The sequence below is a fragment of the Vigna unguiculata genome, chromosome 3, assembly GCF_004118075.2.
Source record: "Vigna unguiculata cultivar IT97K-499-35 chromosome 3, ASM411807v1, whole genome shotgun sequence".
Classification (NCBI taxonomy): domain Eukaryota; kingdom Viridiplantae; phylum Streptophyta; class Magnoliopsida; order Fabales; family Fabaceae; genus Vigna; species Vigna unguiculata.
Genome location: NC_040281.1, coordinates 52,254,038 through 52,271,432, shown reverse-complemented (window position 1 = coordinate 52,271,432; position 17,395 = coordinate 52,254,038). Strand labels below are relative to the sequence as shown.

The 17,395-nt window shown below is 32.4% G+C and overlaps 3 protein-coding genes across 3 annotated transcripts; 2 read left to right on the top strand and 1 right to left on the bottom strand.

Moving 5' to 3' along the window:
- Positions 1 to 2,368: 2,368 nt before the first annotated feature.
- On the top strand, positions 2,369 to 3,718 carry LOC114178122 (RING-H2 finger protein ATL47-like). Its single transcript, XM_028063847.1, has one exon. The coding sequence runs from the start codon at positions 2,623 to 2,625 to the stop codon at positions 3,601 to 3,603; it is 981 nt and encodes a 326-aa protein (XP_027919648.1). The 5' UTR covers positions 2,369 to 2,622; the 3' UTR covers positions 3,604 to 3,718.
- Positions 3,719 to 8,773: 5,055 nt separating this feature from the next.
- LOC114178500 (RNA-dependent RNA polymerase 2) lies at positions 8,774 to 13,404 on the top strand. The gene is made up of 4 exons (XM_028064436.1): positions 8,774 to 9,510; positions 9,699 to 11,602; positions 12,114 to 12,264; positions 12,358 to 13,404. The coding sequence occupies exons 1-4, from the start codon at positions 8,974 to 8,976 to the stop codon at positions 13,123 to 13,125; spliced, it is 3,360 nt and encodes a 1,119-aa protein (XP_027920237.1). The 5' UTR covers positions 8,774 to 8,973; the 3' UTR covers positions 13,126 to 13,404.
- Positions 13,405 to 16,273: 2,869 nt separating this feature from the next.
- On the bottom strand, positions 16,274 to 17,109 carry LOC114176589. Its single transcript, XM_028061672.1, has one exon. The coding sequence runs from the start codon at positions 16,971 to 16,973 to the stop codon at positions 16,494 to 16,496; it is 480 nt and encodes a 159-aa protein (XP_027917473.1). The 5' UTR covers positions 16,974 to 17,109; the 3' UTR covers positions 16,274 to 16,493.
- Positions 17,110 to 17,395: the final 286 nt, after the last annotated feature.

The following is a 17,395-nucleotide window of genomic DNA, read 5'->3' as shown; positions in this document are numbered from 1 at the left end:
CTTATACGCAGCATGATTGATCAACTTGACTTGATCCTAATCTGACTTTGTCTATTTTTACTTAAGACTGATTTGCATAGGTAGAGACATAGGTTGGTCTTATCCCTTGGAGTTTTTGTTACTTTTTTGGTCTTGTGAGATTTTTTTTTATGTGAGTCTTTTGATCATGTCAACTTTTCTGGCTTCGACCACCCACACATGCATAGGTCAAGCTTTGTGAACTTAGTTAAATTAACAACATTTTACTTTCTATAAATGTTATGCACATATACATATTGAAAAAAAAATTATTAAATTTTATTTTAATATTTGAATTTAGCTAATTTTTTTGTAAATTTTATTTATAAAATAAATTTTATTTTGAAAGAGAAATTCAATTATTTTATTCAAACAAAAAAAAATTAAAATATAAGATATTTTAATTATTTATTCAAACAAAATATTTTAAAAAATAATTATAATTAATTCAAATATTATATATTTCAATTTCTTAAAATCCTTCTTAACATATAGAGTAATAATTCAAATTCAACGTTTTAATTCAAACACACACTCTAAACTTGAGGGTTTCTTAAGAAAGGAAGTACATAACGAGAAGAAAGAACATAACATTCACACGAATCCAAAAGCTAAAAACTGAAGGTTCCTCCTTGCACTGGTTGCACTGGTTGCAGGCTAATACTGCTTGGCAAATTTGGCATTTTGTGATGGATCTAAATAAATAAGGTTTAAGAATGTTTTTTTTCACTTAATTTTAACCCATAATTGAAATTCGTTCCTTTTCAAAATTTTGATGTATTTTGGTTCTTAAATTTTAAAAATAAATGAATATAATATTTTTAATTTAATTATATTAAAAAAAATTAGGTAAAAAGAAAGACGATTCTTTTTTATCATATCTACGAAAGAAAGAGTGAGAAACCGAGAAAAAAACATGTAGGCCCAACTAGTAGATTAGCTTCACTGTTGGCCAAAATCTACAAATGAGCTTGATATTTCTTTTTTTTTGAAGGATGACGCAGAAATTTGTTGAAGTATTAAGAGATTAGATCAGAGTGCAAAATAATTTTCAATGGAAGATAAATATTTTTTTATGTTTCATTGAAAATTATATATATTAATATTTTTAAGAAAGGTTTTGTACGTCAAAAGAGAATACTTTGTAATGACAAATATTAGAATTTAGAACCTCAAAAATGGCTTTTATAGTTGTGTAACAATGTGTAAAGTGGTGTCTTTTATTGAGTAAAAAAGTAAAAGATAATCATTACAAAAGATAACAAAAACCCTTTGAACTTAAAAGTGCAATATACATTAATTAAAATGACTATTTTTTCCATCATATTATGATTGCTGGAGAGAACAGGAAGTGAGCACAGTTTTGTTGAGGGAATAACATCTGAACGCTTGAGAGCAGAACCAATGTTATTGACTTCTTGCTGGTAACTAAGGGTTCTGGACATTAATTTATTTGCATTTCACACCTAATTTGGACAGACAAAATCATAGGTTTAATTAGTTGCCATGCGTGCAAGAATCCACGACCCTACCATTTACTTTTGTCTTTTCACGATATCTGTAGTTTCCATCACCTCCCAACATGTGAAAGGTTAACACACAGAGCCTCGTGAACTTCTCACCCCGTTGCTATTATGATTTATAGGAATTAACATTCATGATTTCAACTTTTAAATGTGGCCCAAATGCTTCTATGATGTAACAAAACACGCCGATACAAGTTGGAAAAGACACTACATAGGTTTACACTTTAATTTCTGAGGTTGCAACTCCTGCCTCCAACCACCAACATTTTCAAATTTCTACAGAAACATTTAGGACTCACGGGTCCATTCAAACTCTGAATCTTTAGACAGCATTCATGTATGAAAAAATAAATAAAAAATCCCCTTCTCACTTTTTATTGTTTTATTTTCTTTGCAGCTATCATGCCAAGATTGGCGTGGAATGGTCATTATTATCTGCAATGATTCTATACTCGGAAAAAGAAGACACACCCTACAAATAGACAACTTTGGAGCTTAAACTTATCAATTGTTAGTGTACATAAAAGTCAACATCTTAATCATTTGACTATTGTTTTTCTTTCTTTTCTGTTTTTCTCCTTACAGACATCTGGTGTTTTTGTTACCATACAAGTCAAAATGAAATCTCTGCATAAAACTGTCAATTCACTTCACCATATCAACATTGGAGATGCTCTTATTTGTGCATTATCGAGGGACACAAACTTGTAAACATAATTTATTTTAATAATTCAGAATATAAACTTTTAATGTGTTTTTATAGATAGAGAGGTTCATATATATACACTCCATTAACTTATACTTTTGTTTTGGATCTCTGGTGTAAAAGTAAAGTTAAACAAATTTTCATGTCCACCAACCAACCACTGAACTGATAATGCGGTTATGGCTGTTGACTTTATCAAAAGCTAATATACACTCTTCCATCTATCATCCCTTCCTTCATTTTTCTCTTTATAAGAAGCATGAAAATTCATGTGCTAAAGTCTACTACAGTCAACCTACTAGCCAGCAAGAGTTTGAACAATTCACATGAAGTGTTGGACAGAAACATCATTGTTGTCATTCTACATTGAAAATGCGCAACATTGAGATTGAAACGAGGAAAAATGGTGATGTGAAGTACTCGTATGAGTCATATCCTCAGTCTCCTTTTTCAGCATACCAAGCTCCTAACGATGGTAACACTGAAGAATCAACTACGCCATCATCTCTGAGCAGAATCAGTCCACTGATTTTGCTGGTCATAATTGTTCTAGCAGTTATCTTCTTCGTGTATGGACTTGTCCATTTGGTTCTATGGTTTTTCATGAAAACACCAACCTCTTCATCAACCTACAACTCCAACAGGTTCCACGACTCCACGCGCTCACGTGTTCTTCAGAGGCAGCTTCAACAACTCTTCCGCTTGCACGATTCGGGTATAGACCAAGCCCTCATAGACGCTCTACCAGTTTTCCATTACCAAGACTTGCTGGGTTCAAAGGAACCGTTTGATTGTGCCGTGTGTTTATGCGAGTTCTCCGAGGACGACAAGCTGAGGTTGCTTCCTATGTGCACACACGCCTTTCACATGACCTGTCTTGACACGTGGCTTCTCTCGAATTCCACGTGTCCTCTTTGCAGGGCTTCTCTCTCCAACTACCTGGAGAATCAAAATCAAAACCAAAATCCTATCTTGTTTAATGTTGGTATTGGCAATTCAAATTCCTTGGCTGTGGGAAGTGGGTTGAGGGGTGAGGAAGAGAACGGGTTTTCAGAAAGTGAAAGATCGGTTGGGAAAAGGGTTTTTTCTGTGAGGCTTGGGAAATTCAGGAACAATGGGATGGAGTTAGAGAGTGGAGATAGTTGTAGCTTGAATGAGAGGAGATGCTACTCCATGGGTTCATATAGGTACGTGGTTCGTGATTTGAATCTGCAAGTGGTTTTGTCTGAATCTGGTGATGTGAAGGGAAAGAGGATAAGCGACTCAACCAAAGGTGAGAGCTTCTCTGTTTCCAAGATATGGCTTTGGTCCAAGAACCCCACACTTCATGCTTCTAATGCACCTTTTCCTTAAAACAAACATGTATGAAGAAGAAGAAGAAGGTAAATCTTCTATCAAGAATTGCATGCCAATTATAGTGCTTTTTTTTCATGTTTTACATTATACCATTAATAAAAACCTATTTAAACATGGCAGTGCTTCTTTCTCTCTTCTTCCTTGTCTCTCCCTACTTACCCATTGAATTGAATCGATATTGGTTGAGAAGAAGGGTTCCTGTGTTTAATGGTGTTAAGAGGATTTGTATTCAGGATTATTAGTTTGAGAAAGAAGTATTATAATAAGAAAAATGTTTTTTTTTACACTAGATATACCATTTTACAATCCACTATTTAAGAAAAATAATTAAAAAATAAAATAGTAATAGATAGTATGCAAAAGTTTATTGGATTTAATCTAAATAATATATATAATTGCATTTGTATCTTTTGAGTAGCAAACAAAGCAGTATTATAAAAATTTATCACTGCAACTTGTGTATTATGTAAATTAGTCTCTGGTTTGGTGTATTAGAGAAAAACTGTAAAAAAAAAATCATATTTATAGATTGGAAAGAAAATTCTGATTTTTACACTGTGTTTTCATTTACTTAAATTATGATCAGAGTTATAATATTATTTTCTTTTTTTTTATCAGGACGAAAAATGTTAAAGACAAATAAATACTAAATAAAGCTTTATAATAAATTCTAAACTCTAAATCTTAAATCTTATATTTTGACTCTTATCATTTATTTTTTTACTTAATTCAGTGTGTATTATTGATTTTTAAGAAATACATTAGTTAATGATTTGTACTAAATCAGATCAAGAAATAAATGATGAGTTAAAAAAATAGTATCATTTTTCAGTAAAAAGATATAAATATTGCATTTACTTTCATAGTGTAACATACAAAAATATGAAACCCATCAAAAGGGATCACAATTTTTTATTTGATTCATACTTTTTTAAATTAAAATAAAGTTAAACTAAATCACATTTTATTTTTATGTCTGATTCAAAAGATAATTTAATAAAAAAGATGAATAAAAATAAGTTTTATATATATATATATATATATATATATATATATATATATATATATATATATTACCAAGTTTATTTTCATTATATTATATTATGTTATATATTATTATTATTAATATTAAGATCAATGAAAAACAAATGTAATATACACGTAAGTTTGTTCACTTTTTTATGTTTGTAATTTTACTATAAATATAAATTACTTTTATAATTTATTATAAATAATTTTTATTTATTTTATAAGTAATTTTATTATTAAAAATTATTAAATTTAATAAAATAATTAAATTAAAAAATGTTTCTTGAAAGATAAAATTAATAAAATAATTATTTTAATTTAGAAGAATTTTTATTCAAAGAATAAAATTAAAAAATAAATGTTGCTAGAAATTTTGTTTATATACAAGTATCAATAATGTTGTAAAAACATTCTATTTATCTCTTTTATTTTATTAAAATTAAAATTTTTTATTTTTATTTTTAAATAGGATATTTTAATACCTTTTATTTCTTAATAGCTCGCTTTATATTAAAAACTATTGAAATTTACAGGATTTCTCTTTTTTTTTGGTTCTTCTTTTGTCTAATATAGGATTGATACCTTAAGGTTTGAAACATACTAACAAATCTTATTTATTTCTTATCGTGTTTGTATGCATATTTTTTTACTTTTTCCGTAAGCAAATAAAATAAAATAATTTATAATATTTCCTTCCAGTCATAATTTTAAACTCTTCTTAATATAAACACAATATAAACATTATTATTATAAGTGAAATATCTATCAACTTTGTCGGTAGCCTATGTTAAAATGTTTGGTGGATTACCTTTTATTACGTTTCTCATTCCATCATATTTTTTTCTATTTCTTTTAAGCCTGAATACATCGTTCTAATTTTTGTAAATTTTATTTATTTTAATCCTATTTTTTTAAATGTTAAAAAAATATTCTAAATTTTGTAAATTGTAATTAATTTGATTTTTTTATAGGTTGTTTAAATGATTAACGAAGGTGATTAAAATATATTTTGTAAGTTTAAAAAGTTGTTCATGTATCAAGTCATTATTATTATCAATTATTATTATTATGATAGTGTCAATGAACGTGTCAGACTAGTGTCACAACTACGTGTCAAGTCAAAATCAAATATTACGTGTCAAATCAATATCATTGTCACGTGTCAGTGTTTCATGACTTTTATTTAATTTAGTTTCAATTTTTGTTATTTTTGTTCAATTTAGTTTCCAATCAAATCGACAAAATTTAATTTTTATATAAATGTAATACTGAAAATTTTATTTTTATTAAAATTCACATTTATATTAAATATTTATTTTATTATTTTTATACCATACTTTACTGTATTTTTGGAAGGAAATTATTAGATTTATTGCTACATGAAAAAAATAGGATTAAAGTTGGTTTAAAATTAGAAGAAAAATTATTCATTATTTTTAAAACAAGAAAGAAAATTTGTCATTATTTTTTAAATGATAAGGAAAATTCTTAATTATTTATAAAATTAGAAGGAAAGTTCTTCATTATTTTTAAAATAGGAAGGAAATTTCTTCATTATATTTAAAATTAAAAGGAAAGTTCTTCATTATTTTTAAAATTAGAAGAAAAATTTTCATTACTTTTAAACCAACTCTAAACCTATTTTTTACATATAGCAAACATCAAACATAAATCAAATAATTTCTTTCCAATAATATAATTATGTTTGCTTTAAAAATAATGAAAGAAATATGTAATGTAAATTTAAATTTTAATAACAATTTCAGTATAACATTTATATAAGGGTTAAATATGTTTTTGTCCCTCAAGTTTCAGCAAAATTTGGAATTAGTCCCTCATCAAAATTTTTGACCAATTTAGTCCTTCATCTTTCAAAATGCATGAATTTAGTCCTTTTAACCAAATTTTGTTAAGTTTATCTGACGTTTCAAGCACATTTTATGATAGTATTTAAATTATTTACACTGTTTGACACATTTTTGCTTCAATGTTAACTTAAATACTATCATGAAATATGCTTGAAACGTCATATAAACTTAACAAAATTTGGTTAAAAGGATTAAATTCACGCATTTTGAAAGATGAAGGACTAAATTGGTATAAAGTTTTGATGAGGGACTAATTTCAAAATTCACTGAAACTTGAGGGACCAAAAACATATTTAACCCTTTATATAAAGACTAAATTTGGTCAATTTGGAGAGGGACAAAATTATGATTGAATTGAACAAAAATAACATAAATTAAGACTAAATTGAATATTAGTTACCACACTGACACGTGGGTACTAACTTGGCACGTGGTAGTAATACTGACTTGACACGTGACAGTGATACTGACTCGTGTCACAATACTAACTTGACACATGGACAACTTTTCTAAAATTAAAAATTTTTAAAATAAATTAAAAAAAACGCTGAAATAACATGTGGCAAATACTGTTCAGCTTCCATTAATAATTTAAACAGCATAGATAAAAGGACCAAGTTGATCATAATTTACAAAAATTAAGACATTTTTTAATATTTTAAAAATGAGGACCAAAGTGAACAAAATTCATGAAAATTAAGACCAATGATGTATTTAAAAGTCTTTTTTATATCTTATAAAATTATTACCTTTGATAATGACCTAATTTAAATAACACTACAAAATAACTTTCTGAAAAACATTATAATATAGAAATAGAGCGATCAAATGTTAACACAAATCACTTAATAAAAAAGTCTCATGAAGCCAATATTATTACTTCACTTTTATTACTTAATATTAAAATTGTTAAAATAGATAGGCCAATTCTTCTCAAACCAAGATGGGATAAATTGATTCTACCAAATTTTACTCAATTTAATCTTTTCAAAACTGTTTTTAAGAGATTAGCTTGTTAAAATAATTACAACAGTGTGATTGGATGCTTAAGCGGTTGGATTGTTTATACCAAAGACAAAAAGAAAGAGAAGGAAAGATAGAACACTCACACAAGAGGTTTATACTGATTCAATTCTTTAGAATCTAAATTCAATTTCCCGTAACAACCACATCCAAAGAGTTTTTTTCACTATGTCTCAAAGATTTACAAGATTTACAAAATTACTTAAAAAATCTTAACTCTAAGACAAGGAAAAAACTTATGCAAGACTATACACACACTTGCATCAAACAGTCAAAGGTCAAATGAGGCCGAAGATTGACTCGAACAAAAAGTCCAAACGTAATGATCATACGTCTGTAATGCATTGTATGTTCTATAATAGGTCGTACTCTTCTATCCTTTATCGGGAGTCTATGACTATTCATAACTATTACTTTGACATCAAAGAAGAGTTCGACCCAATACTTTATTTCTGTCATAGTTGATCCTGATTCGACATTAAAATTATATTGACTTTTCCCGATAAGTTTTTAGTGCATATTTCGGCCAACTCTCTATCATCTTTTTTTGGTTGGGTGACATGTATTTTCATGGTGTTCGTTTTTCCAATTATGAGGCATGGTTAAGTGATCCTACTGACATAAGGCCTAGTGCTCAGGTGGTTTGGCCAATAGTGGGTCAAGAAATATTGAATGATGATGTATGGGGTTCTGAGGAATACAAATAACCTCTGGTTTTCAGTGCAATAAAGTTACATAGTGTCTATTTTTTGTTCAAAGGGTATTTTTTCATGGGTTTACCTTGATATCATGTTCATACTGTTGTTTCAAATGATCCGAACCGTTTGCTTTCTGTTCATATAATGCACACAACTCTAGTTGTTTCGATGACTCTATATGAATTAGCAGTTTTTGGTACCTGTATATCTTGGTAAGATTAGGGTCAACAGTTTGTGTCTGTCTATTCCATCCATCCCTTCGTGGAGTTAGGGCGTGTGATGTGTCCTTTCCGATGCCCTCGGACCGTGATCTTGATCCAATATGGAGATATGGTATGTTTGTTATACCCAAATAAGAGAATTAGAATTTAAAATATTTCAATTAATTCATCCAAACTAACTATTTAAAAAAAAAAAACAATTCCTCGTTAAAAATGTAAAATTAGAAGATTTTAGAAAAATCTAAGGTTGCTGAAAAAAAAATGCTTAGAAGGGAAGGAAGAAGTCATTTTTCTTCGCATGTGAGTACGGACCTGGATAAGTTGTGCACAAGAATGTTTTCGGCCCAGCCCAGCCATAGTTGAGTGTGGAAGAGCAGAGTCCTTTATAAAAGTTAGGGAGCATGGGTTTTGTGTGTTTCCCAGTAACATAAAATTCAACTCTTTTCTAGTTTCTATGGGAACACACTCTCTGTGTTGTGTGTGACACTGGCACTCACTCTGCAAGTAAGTGGCATCTTCATCGTCACCATGGGGACGACAACAACACCTCTTTCGCACACAGTTAGCGTCTTCAACATTCCTCGCTCCGCCACCGCCAAGGACCTCCTCCACTTCCTCGAATCCAAGGTGGGTCCTTCCACCGTCTTCGCCCTCGAAATCTTCTCCGACAACCCCAACTGGAAGTCCCGCGGCGCCGGCCGCGTCCAGTTCGAGACCCTCGACGCCAAGTCCTGCGCCCTCTCTCTCTCCAACCTTCAACAACTGCTCATCCACTCCCACTTCCTCCGCCTCTCCGATGCCTCCGAAGACATCATCTTCCGCCCCCTCCACCGCCTTCAAAATGGTGTCCTCTACGCCGGCTTCATGCTCTCCGACCACCGCATGAGCGTTCTCGACTCCTGGGAGGGCGTTGCGGGGTTGGTAGTGCCCCAAAGGAGGAAGCTTGACTTCTTGGTGTGGCATGATGGCGACTGTTACCGACTCGAGATTTTTTTTGAGGATATTTTGGAGACTCATGGCTATTGTTTGGGAGAAGAAGCCAAGCTCAATGCCATTCTCGTGAAGGTACATTTTTTTTTTTTCATATTTTACTATGATTGAGTAGCAGCATAAAAAAACGCACTTAGGGACTCTATGTAGTTTTCTTGTTGGATGACAATAAGTTTGAATGTGAATTAGGATTATTGTTTTGTGCGATTCTTGAGTTTCTTTTCTTTTATATTTTATTTGACGGTGTGTTTTTTTCCTCTCAGCTTAAATTTGGGCCAAGGATTTATAAGAAAAAGACGGGGCCAGATGTGGCAACCAAGTTTAAGAGTGATAGGTACCATTTTTGTAAGGAGGATTCTGAGTTTCTTTGGGTGCGGACAACTGACTTTTCGGCTCTGAAGTCAATTGGGCACTCTACTTCATTTTGTTGGGAAATTGCGGAAGAACATTTGGCTTCTGATGTTTTTACAAGTTTCCCGCTCTACACGGAAAATTTGAGAGATTTGGCTCTGGAGGATGGGGAAGAATTCTGTTCTTCCACGGAAGCAGTTCCTCTTGTAAAGTGTGAGTCGCAATCCAAGTTACCCTACGAGGCCCTTTTCCAGTTGAATTCTCTTGTTCATACTCAAAAACTTAGTCTTGCTTCGGTGGATGATGAATTGATTGACTTGTTGGGAGGCTTAGATGAAGAAATTAGAGCTGTGATTTTTCAGAAATTGCACCAGATGGGCTTCACTTGTTACGAGCCTCTTAAATTCGTGAAGACTCAGTTGCATGTGCTGAGTAATAAGAAAAAAGGTCCACCACAATCTTCACAGAAAAGGTTGACAGATAATAACATTATGAGCTGTCATAGAGCCTTGATTACCCCAACGAAGATTTATTGCCTTGGTCCTGAGCTTGAAACGTCAAACCATGTGGTGAAGCACTTTGCATCCCATGCCTCAGACTTCATGAGGATTACCTTTGTTGAAGAGAATTGGAATAAGCTTCCAAATTATGCAGTATCGACTGGTGTGCAAAAGGGAATATTTTCAAAGCCTTCTAAAACTGAAATATATAATCGAATATTGACTATTCTTCGAGATGGGATTGTTATTGGATCAAAGAGATTTGAGTTCCTGGCCTTCTCTGCCAGTCAGCTGCGATCAAATTCTGTTTGGTTATTTGCTTCTAATGACAATTTGAAAGCAACAGATATCAGAGAATGGATGGGATGCTTCAACAATATCCGCAGTGTTTCTAAATGTGCAGCGAGGATGGGTCAGTTGTTCAGTTCTTCCATGCAAACTTTTGAAGTGGCCCCTCAAGATGTAGAGATAATTCCAGATATTGAAGTTACCACTGATGGTGTAAGCTACTGTTTCTCAGATGGTATCGGAAAAATTTCCCAATCTTTTGCTAGGCAAGTTGCTCAAAAGCTGAAGTTAGATCATAGTCCTTCAGCATTTCAAATTCGGTTTGGAGGATTTAAAGGTGTCATTACTGTTGATCGCCATTCCTTTAGGAAGTTATCATTGCGCAAAAGCATGCTTAAGTTTGAATCCAAAAATAGGATGCTTTGTGTCACTAAATGGAGTGAGTCAATGCCTTGCTTTCTCAATCGAGAGATTATATCCCTGCTGTCTACCTTAGGAGTAAACGATGAAGCCTTTTTGGCAAGGCAACAGGACCAATTGAATTTGTTGGGAAAGATGTTGACTGATAGTAAGGCAGCTTTGGATGTTTTGGAAAGTTTGAACGGGGCTGATTCAAGAAGCATTCTAGTGAAGATGTTGCATGAATTTAATGAGCCAAACAGTGAGCCTTACCTATCAATGATGCTTAAGGCTTACTATGCATACCAATTATCTGACTTGAAAACTAGATGCCGAATATTTGTTCCCAAGGGTCGGGTCTTAGTAGGTTGCTTGGATGAAACTGGTATCTTGAATTATGGTCAAGTATTTGTCCGTGTAACAGTGAAAAAAACAACAGAAAACTTTGATGACAACTTAAGGAAAGTGGATGATGATGATACCACACGTATAGTAGTCGGAAAGGTGGTGGTCACGAAAAATCCTTGTCTTCACCCTGGAGACGTAAGAGTCCTTGATGCCATTTACAATGAAGAATTAGAGGAAAAGGGATTGAAGGATTGTCTTGTATTTCCACAAAACGGACATAGGTATGTATATAATGGACTACATTTTAAATCCCATTTGCTCGAAACCCTTTCTTCATTCAGCATGGAATTAACACATTTTTTACATTTATTTATCTTTGGTCCTGTGTGTGTCATCGACTACCATGAGTCATTTAATCATATGCTAACAAAAGATGTGTTGTTTTTAGCTATGCTATCACTGTCGCACTTATTGTCTACATTCTAGAACTTGCAGCATGTACTCTCTCGATGTTTTCATTTACTTATGCAAAAACAAAATGTTATTCATACTATTTCAATACTTTGGTGTTCTAGTCATCATTAGTTTATTATTGTCTAGGTGCCCTTGGTTTTGTTTGGGTTCGTTAGGTGTACTAAGTTCATTGTCTGAAGGACATTTGGTGGTGATATTAGATTTCTGTTGTTTTGCCTTGTTAGATATAACAAGTTTTTTTGGCACCTTGTTCCGCATCAAGAAGTCATTGTTATCTTGGATGTTTATTGCTTCTGATACTTGTTGGTTGGCCTACAGGCCCCATCCAAATGAATGCTCTGGAGGTGATCTCGACGGAGATTTGTTTTTCATAAGCTGGGACAATGATCTAATACCATGTCAAACTGAGGCTCCAATGGACTACACAGGACGTAGACCTCGTATAATGGATCATAAGGTGACCCTAGAGGTAAATTTCATCAAAGTTATTATTTTTTTTCTTGGAAAAGTACACTGATGAGTGTAGAACTGCTTCCTCATTTGTTATTTCCTGACTGGGCAGGAAATCCAACAATTTTTCGTGGATTACATGATCAATGATACTTTGGGTGCTATCTCCACCGCCCATCTAGTTCACGCCGACCGTGAACCAGATAAGGCCAAGAGTAGAAAATGTCTGGAGTTAGCAGAGCTTCACTCCATGGCTGTTGATTTTGCAAAGACAGGAGCACCTGCTGCAATGCCAAGAGTTTTGAAACCAAGAGAGTTTCCAGATTTCATGGAGAGGGTGGACAAGCCTATGTACATCTCCAAGGGGGTACTAGGAAAACTTTATCGTGCTATAATTGAGTCTCAACTGCAAATAAAATATAGTTTTGTATGGTCAGAGAAGCTTGCTGAAGAAGCATATGATCGTAGCTTTGAAGTGAATGGTTTTGAGGCCTTCCTTGAGACAGCCTCAAGTCACAAAGAAATGTACGCAGAGAAGATGAGTAGTTTGATGAACTTCTACGGTGCCGAGACTGAGGATGAAATGCTACTTGGTAACTTGCAAAACCGTGCTTCATATTTGCAGCGTGATAACAGGAGATATGGTGATATGAAAGATCGGATTCTGCTCTCAGTGAAGAATCTGCAGCACGAAGCTAAAGAATGGTTTGAAACTAGTTGCCAGCCGCAGGAGTATCGTCCTATGGCTTCTGCATGGTATCATGTGACCTATCACCCCAGCTATTATAGCCAGGAAAGCTCGTGTTTTCTTAGCTTCCCATGGATAGTTGGTGAGATTTTGTTGCAGATAAAGTCTGTAAATAAAGTAGTTCAAGGATGAAGGCTTCCTCTGATGCTGTGTGCATCCTTTTGTTTTTGAAAAAAAAAATGTAAAAATCTGAAGCTGTCTGTGGTGGAAAAGATAAACGAGTCTATGCAGACGATGTTGATATAAGGTTCTACCTTGTCTCAGACATTTTGGCAAAGTTATTGTTGTTATATTATTTGACATTATTAATATTTGCTAGCTGTACATGCAAATCTGGTGCCATTGGCTTGATGTGTATCCGTATATTTAGAGCTATGACATGGAGGGTTGTTTCTTATTGTATAGCAACAATCTCAGTGAACATTCTTTTTAAATTCTGGATAATTCATAATGTAAAAACTTTCTTTCAAGGTTGATCTTTATGCTAAGGAAAAGAGACATTCATTCGCAGTAAATTTTGGATTTGATAATGTGGAACGAAAGTTTACAGTACAGATTAATTTCTGTAATAAAAAAGGGTCGAGAGTTACTGCAAAATCACCAAAATGTCCAATTTTCTGTGTGCAAAATTTAGAGGGTTTAAATTCATACTCATTAAGGTGAAAGTTGTAAGGGAATTTATCAAATTCTTATGTACACGCCGGATTAATATGATTAGAGATGGTAACGAGTTCTATCTGTTATTTGTCCTGTAATAAAAAGTAACAAAAAAATCTATTTACTATAAGTCTCTTTATTAGTTTAAAAAATGTTTGGAGATTTTAAAAAATCTGTAACAAATGTTTAAAAAAAGATATTTTATAAATTTTCAACGATAAAATTATAAAGCAATATAACATATTAATTAAATTAAATATAAATTAATTTTTAATTATAATTAAATTTAATCTGATAAAATATAAATTAAATTTAAATTTAAATTTCTTGAAATAAACATTCAATTCAATTCATTTATAAATTGGTATTTAAATATCCGTTATATGTCAGTAATAAATATTTATAAATATTTATGAATATCAATATATTGCAGATATCCTTGTATTTTTAATTCCTAAATATAACCACGCACCAGTCTGATATCAATGTGAATCGAGAGAAGCATCGAAAGAGTATCTCACTGTCTTGTCTAAAAACAAAATCTCGAATCCTATCCATTATACCACCTATTAGCAGACAAAATTTTTCAGAATTTTACTCTTCCATTATTCTTAGATCGTATAAATAGAAAAATCTACGGTTTGAGATTTTTAACATTGATTTAGTTTTTAATTTTACAGAAAGAAATTCGTTTTGATTGTTTTTTATTGTCAGCTTGTGGGAAATAATTAAAATATACGCCGAGAGACCGTCTGAAGTAAGACCTGAAACCTGGGAGGTTGATAAGATGATCATATGATCAAAGTAATATTTGACTGGTGAAAGAGGTCATGTTCATGAATATAAATTAATCTTAACCTGTTATTACATATAATTTTAGTTATATAAGAGTGTCTTACTTTCCAATGAAACATTGACTCTTTTTTTTTTCTCTTAATATATTTCGAAATCAATTTCTTTATCCTTATGATGGAATTTTTTAGTGATATGAGGATAGAGATAATCCCATAGGTTAGTAATTTACAAGTATCGTTTGGTGTGTTGTAGAAGCTTAAGGATTGATAAAGGATTTATTACTATAAAGCACACTAAAAAAGACTAACAAGAGATGGGTATTAAACAATAGTTAGAAGTGTATTAATTATGAAATCAGAAGTAGGTTTAGGATAATATGGGGACAGATGTTTAGAGAGAGGCCGAGGGAAGACTTTTAAAGTATTTAAAACTAGAAACAGTCATATAATTTAGAACACTAATTTGAGGATTTAGTTTCTTTCTTCTCATTAGCTCCTTAATTATCAATAATGTCAATTCATTGCCCATAAAGACCATCAATGAATCGAGCACCATTTTTTTCATGTTTAATTTACACATCTATATATTTTTAATAGGTATCATTCATTTTTATTGTGTTTTAAAAAAAGTAACGTTCATATTTCTCAGTATATTTAAATTATTTAACTTTTTCATTATGAAAAATTGTTTAAACTTTAAATTTTAAAATCTTAATTTTCAATCTATATATTTTTTATTTAAGTCTTAATCAATATAACATTTTTAAATTAAAATATAAAATATGATTGTTACTTTGTTTAGAATACAAAGAAGATTGATGTCATTTCTTAGAAATATAAGTGTTGAAGTCAATTTTAAATATAGCGCAGATTGACGTCATTTCTTAAAGATATAAAAAATATTGAAGCCAGTCTTAAAAACAGAGGAAATGTTAATATCATTTTATTAAAAATTTGTAAAAACTATCAGTATTATCTAATATAACCTCACGCAAGTAAGTCTTTTCTTATATTTTATAATCAAAATAATATTTTTTTAAATTAAAAGTTGTAATTATTGTAATGGTGTATAATTACAAATTGGAATATTTAAATTTTTTAGTTAATCTTTTTTATTAGCTGTCATTACTAAAATTAACATCACAACAAGATTCGTGTTTTATGAATTTATCAAACAAATACATAATGTAACTTTCCATTCATATTAACTAAATAAAATGCAAATAAATTGGTGCACACTGATAATATAATTTGAAAAAATTGAATTAATTGCTTTAAATATAAGAAATTGTATTTAAATTAAAGAAAAAACAGATAAAAGAAATGGAACTGGGGAGGTAGAGTGTTGATTTAAATATTGAAGAAAAAGAAAAAAGAATCGCCGCAATGAAGACGTGGTATTATGTAAAGAATAAGAGATTGGGGAAAAACGATAAGAAATGTCTTAATCTAATTATTGATTGAATAATGTATTTACAGGGTGTAGGTTATTATAAGAAAGTATCTTCCACTACTTACAAGAGCATTTTTTCCCGCTACTTAACCCACCCCACCTTCATTCATCACATTCATGAAAATGACAATTTTTAGGGTTCAATAACGTCACACACTCCAAACAAATACTCAATTTCTACTTAAGTCTATTCATTGCAATTGCCTATTCTAAAAGCAAACCCCAACCTCAGGCCCATCCATACCACATAATAATAATAATAATAATCATATTCATAATCACTACCTAATGCTATTATCAAATCAAATCAAAGATGAATTCCTGGATCCTCCACCCACCCACCCAACCCGAGCTCCAACCATACAAAAAAAATGAATTAATTATGGTAGAATATGGTAAAAATAAAATAAATAAAAAAAGGTGTATATACAGAGTAATGACCATTCCGATTTATATGGATGTATAGTATATACTATATAGGAAAAGAAATAAGAGTAAATAATTGGCGATAGGAAATGAAACGTGAAAAGTAAGGCGAAGGGGCAGCCTCAGCTACCAACCAAAGGACTCACCGCGTTAACCACGCGTAGTACCACTCACACGAAAACGGCGTCGTCGTCGGTGTCACGGGCCTTGGGGGAAACTGACTTCACGTTGACGGCGGCGTAGCGCGTGGAGAAATTGCGGAGCGCGGCGTCGTCGTTGAAATCCCCGTTATGGCCCTCGTCGAAGTTGAGGGCGTAACTCATTGGATCATACTGGTACTTGGGCATGCGCTTGGAGGCGCGGTTGCGGTTGAACCTCCGAATGAAGGTCTTCCACCTGGGGCCGGCCAGGATCTCGGACCAGTCGCGAAGCTTCTTGAGCGCCCTCAGGCCACGCGACCACCATCGGTCACCGAAGGAAGGAGAATTGGAGTGGGACCAGGAGGTGGAGCGGACGCGCTCCCACCACGAGGAACGGCGTCGTGGCCCCAGACAGCACGATGGCAATAGCAAGGCGCAGCCGGAGTTGGATCTGTCTTGGGCCTGGGCCGTGGGCGTCGAAATGGATTCGGATTCAAACTCGATGGACATGTCAGCAACTGACTGAGATGAGATTTTGGTTATTCTGAAGAAACGCAAGAAGACGAGTGGGCTCTCCGGATATTAATAGGGTCTCTCTTCACCCTAACTACTACGCACCATCCACTCACTCACTCCCCACTTATTTTATTTTATTTATCAATTTATCAATTATTAATATTATCTCCATTCTGGTTTTAGTACAATAATAATATTCTAACATCACTTTTTTCCCTACTGTTTCCCTTTTCCAATTTTTTTATCTATCTGTCACATCCCATTTTCTGTATTTTTACAAAAATGGTTTTAAAATAATTTTTAGGAGGCGCCCACAGAAAAAAACAAGATGATTTTCTAATTGGTCTAACTGCTTGGACTCGTAACACTGAGGTCTTAAAAAACAATGTATATATCTTATGAACACTTCTTCTTCC